This window comes from Pseudoliparis swirei, chromosome 4 (assembly GCF_029220125.1).
Source record: "Pseudoliparis swirei isolate HS2019 ecotype Mariana Trench chromosome 4, NWPU_hadal_v1, whole genome shotgun sequence".
Classification (NCBI taxonomy): Eukaryota; Metazoa; Chordata; class Actinopteri; order Perciformes; family Liparidae; genus Pseudoliparis; species Pseudoliparis swirei.
In genome coordinates, this window is record NC_079391.1 from 25,499,723 (window position 1) to 25,510,132 (window position 10,410).

General features: G+C 46.3%; 1 protein-coding gene across 1 annotated transcript in view; it reads right to left on the bottom strand.

Annotated features, from left to right (window-relative positions):
- The window catches only part of adamts18 (ADAM metallopeptidase with thrombospondin type 1 motif, 18), a 62,574-nt gene extending 52,569 nt beyond the window's left edge, over positions 1-10,005 (bottom strand). The window contains exons 1-3 of the mRNA XM_056412956.1: positions 9,639-10,005; positions 9,220-9,289; positions 7,073-7,386 (exon numbers count right to left, since the gene is read on the bottom strand). Of these exons, the coding sequence (XP_056268931.1) occupies positions 7,073-7,386; positions 9,220-9,289; positions 9,639-9,740 (486 nt within the window). The 5' untranslated portion in view covers positions 9,741-10,005. The remainder of the gene's footprint in view (positions 1-7,072; positions 7,387-9,219; positions 9,290-9,638) is intronic.
- Positions 10,006-10,410: the final 405 nt, after the last annotated feature.

Sequence of the window (10,410 nt, forward strand, 5' to 3'; positions counted from 1 at the left end):
TTTGCTCAAGTGAATTATGTGTCTTTAAAATGGGGTAAGAACTGTGTCGAGGAGAGATGGTAATTTTGGATCTTGGATCAGACGAAGATGGCACAGCAGACATGAGCCACGCGGCAATGACAGGGTTCTGAATTTGTTTCTCCTTTGACTTGAAATGACTATTTCCGCATGCACGGAAGCATTCAACCAGGCCTTTTGCAGCCTCTCCATTCGTTATAGTATGTCAAGATAACTCTCTTCATGTAAGACTGATTAGGATCACAATGTGTCAATAGCCTGAGGTCTTGCGGCCCTTGTTCAGGATCACTAATTGTCTTTGAACAACCTTCTGACACTGAGTATGTCTGGGATAAAAGTAGAGGTCGGCACACACAAAGAGAAAAAAAAGTGTTGCTGTTGGATGATTCTTTTGTCGTTTGGAGTCGTAGGGCACGGTCCCACTCGCCATCCCGTGTGGACACAGCAGGGAACAGGAGGACTACTCCCACACCAACCCATACATATGTCCTTCCTCAAAAGGGCCGTTAATTGTACTTTAACTGGGTTGCAGTGCAGCTGCTGTGATGCAAATCACGTGAGCGTTCTATTTAAATGTACTGAAAGAAATGTTGTATATTGCGAGACAGAATTAACATTTTCCAGCAACAGCAATGGGTTCTGGAAAGGTGGAGGCTCCAGGATGGGAAGTGTGCTATCTCTACATATCTGCCTGTCACACCTTAACACCCAGAGGAGCTGAATGAAGTGACGGTTGTTGAGGAAGCAGTAGGTCGTCATGCTCAGAGAAGATAAAATGGTATATCCAAAGGCAAAAATCATTCACAAAATTCCAGGACCGAAAGGACTTCGACGGAATATATTCAGAATGAAGAATATTAACATGATAGTTAAAGATAAAAAAGCCCTTCAAGCTGCAGCCCAAAATAGTAATGCATGTTTGCTGCAGGTGAGAAAGGGTCAACCTCCCAGTTACACACAGAAACCCCATCCGCCGTCAAAAACAAATCTGGAGCAAGTAATAAACCACAGATGCAGCACACTTATAGACGACCTCTTCTTTATGATTTCATATGAAACTCTCACAGTTTCTATAACGCACAAGGAACTATTTACTGCTCCGTCGACAGTTTTGTAATATGTATTATAACACACATCATCCAATCTTGTCCTGAAGGATCATATGAGCATCCACCTTTACTTTGCACAGGCTCTGGCTATCGTTACAGACACATTTGGTCACATATTAGCAATAATAGCAATCAAGAGGTCCCAAAAGAGAAGGGAGCCTGCGTCATCAATTATTGACATCATCCTGCTCATCACAACCATGTGAAGAACTAATTACTGACTTGAGGCGCTAAAACCTTCTGTGACAACAGAAACAGCCCTACTCCTTCATGACCACTGGTGAAAGTATCCTCAACTATCTGAAACACTTCAACCAGAGAATAGGAGCAGATGGTACCCCTCACACCATTCACCCCAGATTATATTCTTCCTTGAACTGAAATGCAGACCAAAGACTATACCACAATGAAATGGTTGAAGCTTAAAAGATTGCTTTTCGAATCGGTGAAGGACTCAGGCTTCAATATTCAGAAGCACTATATATTATTCAGAATTTTCCTTGCAAAAAAAGACTAAACAATGAGGACAAGAATCACACCGGCACTCCTCATCAACCAGGCAGCACATGGTACTTTACTGTACGCCTGGACTGTTTTACCCCAGCGCCCGTAAGTGTGATGCAGTGATGACAATAGTAGGTCAGATTTGATGAATTGGCCCTGTTTGTGGAAGTTGCAGCATCCACTTGAAGACCTCGACACCAGCCATTAGTCTTCTGTAAGTATGACCTTGCACAGACTAGAAAGGACGTACAAGCACACACGCACATTTTTTTTTCTGTCCCTTTTACACACACACAACATCCCACGCCCATGCTGAGAGCCTGCCCCCCCTCCCCTGCTGGCATCTAACAGTGGGCACTACATCACTGTCAGCCTTCAGACCACCAGGGAACGGCTCCGGGCCACTCTCCTCTTGTAGCGCCAGGCTCTGAGCTCCTCTGTGGCCCAGGCCAGTCGCTGAATTATAGCCAACCCAGAGAGGCATATTGTAGTGGGAAGACGTTTCATTTTGTTGGCCTTTTACAGAAAACCGACAGGTACAAATGGCCCAGGCACTGGCTGGAAATCAGTCATTCACGTGTCACTTTAACTGTGCTAAAGGCCTGAGGGATTTGAGGCACACTGACAAACACGTGCACACGTCGTATGTTGTCTCGGTTCCGAGCCCTACGGAGGGGTAATCATACATTGTCTGAGCTCCTCGAGGAGTCTGATGGGATTATTATCTACACATGTGAAATATTCAAACAGAACAAGTAAGTGCTTAAAGTTATGCCTTTTGGCCCGTATAGTTTTTATTTTCCAGATGTAGTATACGGATCCTTTTTTTGAGATATTTAAATGTCATTTCAAAATCCCATACAGTCGTTTTGGAGTGGAACTGACCTTTAAATCATCAATTGTTCCTGTAATACATATTTCAATCTACAACCCAACCAGAACATTTAAGAGGCTTTGGTGCCCGAAACAGTTTTGCAAGAGAGGGTGTCACATTCTCCCAAACATTTAATGGAACTCAAACCTGTAGATAGATATATATAGATTCAAAGATGGTGATGGATTCTACAACCACGAGCACCTTCATAGGCCTCCATACATGCAGGAAAAGAGCAAAGGCATTCTTCACACCACAGGGAGCCCCATGCCTGGAAGAGACAGACAGAGGTCGTAGGTTGAGCTCCCCTCTTACAACAGTCACCGGCGGCTGCCATAACACACGGCACCGTGTCAACGACGGTCGTCAGACGGGGCTTGATTTGAGCTGCCTGAAAAGATGAAGGGCAGTAAAGAGGAGGTGTGTGTTTCTCTCTCGTTTTCTTTTTTCTCTCTCTCACACAATGGTGTGCAAACACACATTAAAGTTGTAAACTGTGATACCTCGGGGTTGCTGGATCGTTTGGGCCAACTCCCAACACAAACCCAAGTGGTCTCCCGAGCTTATTCGAAAACCACAGAGAAAGAGAGAAATTTTACCACACACATGTTTGATTAGTTTCTCATATTTAGTCAGCATGTGCACTCTCAGAAGCTCACTAGGATTAAAGACATGTTACTAGAAAAATATGATTGGGGGGGCTGTGTCTTTCTGTAATCACAAGATCGCCAGTTCGATCGCCAGTTCGATCGCCGGCTCCTCTAGTCCGCACGTCAGGGTATTGTTGCTCGAGACGGAGCACTGCTTTGCCCCTCAGTTGCTTTAGAGCAGCCCACTGCTCCTATTTGCTTTGTAATGTGCCTGTATATGGATGACGAGTGAAAGTGAGTTCAAGTTTGAAAAGATTTCGACGCATCTCGTTTCATTCAGTGAACATGGCGGTCGACTCTTAACACTCAGCTGACTCATTATAAATGAGGCCTCTGCTGTGTGAATTAGTTACTCTGCTCTGAAGATATTTCATAAAACTGCCCTCATTTCTTTTATTATTATATTCACAACTGGATACTGTGCACTGAAAAGTCATCAAATGACACCACATGTGGGGTATCAACCCAAGGGAAAAGTGATCCAGTGAATGCACCGATAGGTCACTCTGACCGAGGTCAGTCTCCATGGAGCCTAACCTGTCTCTGACCTGAAGGGGCTTGGGAAAGGTCACAGTAATGGTCACGGTCGCGCCGTGTATCCAACACTCAAATGTTTCAGCCATGATGTGAGTAACGACTTACTGTGTTATTTATAGCAGTCATGTGGGGAAACTTCACAAAAATCTTGCATCTTCACCTATACAACATTTGTATTCGCAAAATACAACGTCTTGGATGTAGCTTTATGTAAAGAACAACAAAATAAAAATCCCAAATTTAGATGAATACATTTCTGGTATTTACCTATGAAAGATCTCATCCATCTGAGGCGTTGCTTCTTTTTCTGTGTTGTTTGCGTGTGAACTGAACATCTTTGGAAAAGATTGGGGTGAAATCTCAGATTTTCCAATAATCATTAAATCAATCAAGAAAATATTGGGGATTTTGATCAGTATAAAAATCTATATATGGCCTTTTTGTCTGTCTACTGCACTACACTTGTTGTTCATTCGCGAGCTACGAACATGTGTCAACATTCTGAGGCTCTACGGTTTGACTATTTTTCTCACAGGCCCGGCAACGCAAGTCTCAGACCAACCCTCTTCACCCCAGGAAGAAGAAACCTATCCTGGGAAGTGGGCTTGGAGGACAGAGGGGAGCAGTAAATCACTTCCCTCGTCTGCATTCACACGAGTGGCGAGCAGCTCTAAACCTTCACTACAAACTAAGAACATGTGAGTGTTCAGGTTGGCACCACCCGCACACACCCAAATATACATGAGCAGAGAGGATTGGGGTCTATGAGCAAAGCGACCCTCAAAAGAAGAAAGAGAAAAGACTCCCACCCTCCGCCCTTCCTCTTACAAATTAGTGCGTATTACATGTGAAACATCCCGTCCATGCTAAAGAGACAACACATGAGTGTGGCGCTTCAACGAGGACACGAAGAGAGTAATTAAAAAGCAGCATATAACACCATGTTCAATAAATGAGGGTTTAAAGTGGAAAATCCCTCTTTGCCAGTCATCCGTTCAGCCCTGCTCTTAATACCATCCCGCTGTGGGCTTCATCTAAACAGCTGAATCCCTTCCATCTGCTTGGCTGGGGCCGGGATGCATTTTGAAAAAATAGAAAGAGAGAAAGGCCAGTAGTCGGTGCTGAAACCTCCGCTGCTATTAACGAGTGGGGTCAAGTAAAAAAAGAACCCTATTTCAGACACTTTCCTTTCCCTTTCTCTTCTTTTCTTCTGCTCTGATAAAAGAAGACAATGACATGAAGTAAAAGGAAGCTTTTTTTTCCTTCTCCCGCTCTCACCCCATTTCTCCTTCAAAGCCTTTTGATAAACAGTCCATCTCTCCAAGTCCCTCCATCCAGCATCCCTAGGAATCTCCAACTATGACAATGAATTCACATCATTCATGCACAACACTTTCTATCTGTAGTGCTGCATTCTCAGCCCGGCCCAGTCATTCAGTATTCCACCCTCTTTGCAATTCTCTCTCTCTCTGGTGTTTTCCTGCAGTTTGCATCTTCTTCTTCTTCTTTAGACTTCTACCTCCTCACCATTATTTTTAATCCCACCGTAATCTCTTTCTCGAGCCCACCACTGCAATGACCAGGCTTGAATGGCTCTTTCCTCATTTGTACTTAATCCAAATATTCTGTAAAAGCCCAGATGAAAAGCGAGGGTCAACTGCTTTCATTGTTCTAAGCCTCACAGCAGTCCAACAGTGCAAACACAGAGGGATGCACTGAGAAACAGAGAGAAGAGGGGCAAGGCCCAGAAAATCTGTCAACTATCATTTTCCTCACAATGTTGCTTATCTGCCAGCGATATAACAACATCAGTCCATCTAACGGGCAGAGTGAACGTCCGCCCGACCAACAAAAAAGTAAGCAAAAGCTTGGGCGGAGTACAAAATAGATCAAAGTGTTCCCATTCAAATGCAATCATTAGCAATCACATTATGTTCTCACAGCGCTTTTAAGAGGACGGGTCAGTGGTGTTTTGTTTTGTGAGTGGGAGCGAGCCTAATGAAAGGGACAGTGTGAAGATTAGCAGTCCACAAGAGGCGATGTCGAGGCAGGGCAAACGGAGGACAAACGAGCAGGGCAGATCCCAGTCGGAGGAGGCAAGAGGAGGCATGATAAATGGAGGTTATGGCTTTTATGGAGGTGTAGTGTGTCCATCTGGTCCAGGCTGGTATGGGATGTGTCAAGGAATGTGTGTGTGTGTGTGTGTGCTGGTGGGCCAGAGGGTCCAGGCCCCTCAGAAACCACAAATGAAAGCACATAATCTTGTAATTAAAGAGTCTTTGTGGAGTTCAAAATGTATCAATTAATTAATTGAACTCCGAATATAACATCACATATATTCTGTGATTGTCAGGAAACACTTTGGGAATCCTTCTTGTTTTTAGTCTGAGACAGAGGACCCGGATATTATCCTCATGTCTGTATGAAGCTGGAGTCACAGCGTGTTTAACTTGGTTACCATAAAGACTGGGGGCAGATGAAACTGCTAGCTAGCCTGGCTCTGTTCATGGAGAGAAAAACTAGACCGCAGGTGTAAATATCATAGCCAGTGACGGAGAGCAGGCGTTACCCAGCATGCCGTTTGGCGTTGTAGCCATAGACCGTATGTAATAAGTGGACACATCGGTTTGTTGACTGCCGTTTGGTAGCTTCGAGCTCGTCATTTTGGCAGTCGCCATCTTGGTTTTTGGAACTCGAAAGGACATAGGGGACCAAAATGTTTCCAAAGCCAACGGTGATCAATGTTCTTTCCATCGACGCACTGTATGCAAAAAAGTATAGAATGAGCTCCTGCAGGAATACGGTCTCCTTTTCCTCAGACTGTCGTCCAATCAATACGCTGGGTGTTCTCCCTAAGCGTGCTGGCACTGCAGTAAACAGTCCAACTGAATTATTGCTCCTTTTCGTGTGCTGTACCGTCAGCAGTGTCACCCCCACTAACTCCTCTCAACCTCCCGATGTTCAAGGTGCCTCACAAAGCACAAGAAACTGATGCTTACACTCATGGGTAGTGATGTCATGTTACCGTTCCCCCATATAACCACGGTCTGCTCTGTGCAGATGATGATGCAGCCAAACGACCGGCTCGTGACAGAACAGGTGGATTTCAGGGCCTCGAAGGCACGAAGCTTAAAGTGAGGAGGGAGCAAAAAATATGTTGGATGGGAGACATTTATGTCCAAAATGTCCTCAAACCTTTCAGCAAAGGAAAAACATCCTCATGAGCATTGTTCATTTAAAATAGTTTGGAACTGTTTCATCAACCCACGTTATCCACTTGAGGGAGATAAACATGTTATAAAAATAATACAACAAGGTCTTTTTCACACAACAAGTTTAAGATTCTTCCAGATCCGAGAAGACACCTGACAGACACTCACCAGTCCAGCGCAAGTGGAGATGGCGGCGGTTGAGCTCGACAGGTTCCGGACGACTCCCTGATACAGACAGTTGTGAGACTCGACATCAGGCATCGGCGTGGCGATGCCATCCGAGCCGAGCGTCTGCACGGTGAAGCCCGGGCCCACCACAGGAGACGGATGCAGGTCCAGGTGCAGGTCCTGCCCGAAGGCCGAGAGCCGGTAGTGCACCGAGGGAGAGAGTGACCTCCTGCTGCGGTGGCTTCGCCGGGTCACATCGTGGGTCAGGTATCCACCCTCGGAGTCCACCTCAACGGGGGTCACAAACACATAGTCTGAAGACGAGAGGGACAGAAAGGAGAGCGACATCAGAGAGAGACAACTTCTCACCGCGGGTATTTTCGAATGACTCTCGCGTTCACTCGCTTGAACAGCTTGCTTCATCCCTTTCAGCTTCAGTTGGTCACTTCACAACATGTTCCGGAATTACATTGAGCCATTGCTCATACGCAGGCACGTGCACAGATAGAGCCCTAGTTGTGCTCAAGCACCAGCCCTTTTGCCCTGGATGAGAAAGTGCCCTTTTTGCTGGAGCCCACTTTTTTCATTCATCAGCATTTAAGAATAAAAGTTACTCTTTCTGTCATCAAGTCCCCCCAAATGTGTTTTAATATCCGACGGGGCATTTATTTGAGAATTTCGCCCCGACATGCTCCGCGGCGCTCACGAGCCCCCCCCCCCTCCGTGCTCCTCCCTCCTCCTCCTCCACTTCCTCCTCCGCGCAGTGCTCCTCACGCCACCAAACGGGTGCACACCCTTCTCCTCTGACCCGCAGCATCAGACACACAGGTCATGACGGTGTTTGTCCCCTGACGTTATTTTGTGATAAATCAACTCCAACATTAGCGCTGCTGAAAACATGATGTCACAACTGGTCCGACGTTTCCTAAAAAATTAAACAAACAAAAACTCACGAAATCCGTGATTTCAAAGCCTCGTCCAGCTGTTTACTGACGTTAGTTATGTTTAGAGAATAGAGAGAGGGAGAGAGAGGAGAGAGAGAAGAGAGAGAAAAGAGAGAAGAGAGAGGAGAGAGAGAAGAGAGAGAAAAGAGAGAAGAGAGAGAAGAGAGAGAGAGAGAGAATAGAGAGAGAGAAGAGAGAGAGAGAATTCCTATTCCGTTCTATTTAACAGGGGCAAGTCTAGGATTTGCGTGGCCAGACTGAAAACAAAATCATAAGGCCTCTCTGGTATTGTTCAGAGGGCCGGGCCAAATGTGGAGGCGGGCTGGATACGGCCCGCGGGCCTTAGTTTGAGGACCACTGCTCTTGGCTGTTGATGTCTATCAATATCGCTCATTTTGAAAATGACGTAATAGGGCAATACGGATCCGTATCAGACCAGCGAGGAGGGCAATACGTGGCTGGCATGACGACCCATTAGCCAATCAGAACACTTGTACTGTTGTTGGTATATAATAATTCATCTTTATTCATAAAGAAAATGTAAGCTAGCTGTCTGATGCTGCCCAGAGGAAACGCAGGTTGAGGAGAGCATCATCAGTGTATTGCTGCTAATGCTTCAACTGTCAGAATTTTTTTTTGGCATTGGGTGCCCTTTTTTGGAGTTTGAGCACCTGCCCCCCAAAATGTCTGTGCACGTGCCTGCTCATACGTGTCATTGGCGAGAGAGACAATGACGCCACACTAAAAGTATGAAAGCAAGTAAGTTGCATTTTCCTCAAAGGACAAAAATAGGTTTTGCTGCATGGTCATTACTGTTGACGTTGAGTTTAAACGACATTGATAGAAAAAAGCGCAACGTGGCGTCACGTTCAGCCAGGTTGAACCAGAAACACACCCAGGAACACATCGTGCATCACCAAGGGGACAGGCGCCTGTTGGGAGGGAAAGGTCCAACACTCAGCTGCTGCTCAGAGCAGACCACCTCATATGGGTCGCAGGTAACTTTTAACGGAAGCCAGAGGTCCGACATCAATAAGCACCCCAATTAAAAATGTAATTCTAATATTCCTAATTGCTTCATTGGAAACCATATTCTTGAACCACAGGTCCCCATCACTGCCACATCACATTCTCCCAACTAATTTGGGCGCGTGCCAGCTGGAAGAAAAAAACTCCACGAGATTTCGAAAAACGAGCACTCACCGTGATTTAATCCGTGTCTGTCGCTGGAGTAGCCGGCAGCGGCGCTGTATGAACAGTAAATGTGCAGCGTCTGTAGAAAGAAAGAAAAAAGAGACAAAATGAATTAGAAAAATGGATTGTATGCACGGGACAAGTAGCAACAGGTTACACGCGCTAAAAGAAGTGGGAGCCGAAGAGAGAAAGTTGATGAACGGAGTTCCTCTGCTGAACCCCGAGGTTTGCACTCGGCTTTAATTTGGGATCACTTGTCTTACTTTGCACCCGCATTTAAGAGAGGCAGCGCGCGGCCGTGCGTGCGCCGCTGCGCCGCGGACACAAATCACGCGGAAAAGAGACAAGCGTGTGTTTGTTCTGGTCCCAGTCCAGACCGGTGCGCGTGCTGGGCTTTTGAACAGTGTATATATGCGTTTGCCACATGCCTTGATAATGTTCCAGGACAACAGGGTGGACAGGAGCCTGACTGAGCTGCAGCCGACCAGCGGGATGGGTAAGGTCCAGATCAGAAGAAAAAGGCAGTCCATGGTGAGGGCATGCAAACTTCCAGCTCCGCCGCTACATCCTAAAAGAGCGCAAACGTCGTAATAACCTGTGGCATCGCATAATGCAATATGCACACATTGTTTAGTGCTTCTGTTGCCCCCATACTCCTCCCGCCGACCCCCTTCGCTGTTCTCGTCCAGGTGAAGTCGGCAGGTTGCAGCAGCCGGTGGTGCGCACGGACGCAGCGCGCACTCATGAGTGTGTTTGTGTGTGTGAGGAGGAGCGGTGGGTGGTGGTGTCGGGGATCACCGGGAGGAGCGCGCTGACTGAGCGCTCAGTCCCGGCTGTGTGAGGAGTCGACCTGCAGGATGGAGCGCAAGTCAGCGGCCAAGCGGCCAATCAGCGCGCAGCATCATTTACCACGAGCCGATTAAAAAGAGAAGAAAAAGAGAGTCTCCTCTTGGCAGAAGCCGGGCTGTTGCTGCCTTCAGTGTCGCTCGTAAATCTCGTCTTTGACAGCTTTGTGAGCGGTGATATGTTTGTTTAGATTTTTGTTTGAAGTGAAGTGTAGTTTTTTCTTTGTCGTGGCAGAATCAAGTGGACACAATGCACGTTGGTCATGTTTTTTTTGTTGAAATAATTGTTTAAGGCTAAGTTTGATACAAGAACATTTTTTAATGTTTGCCCCTTAAGGCAAATTGGGGATTTGTT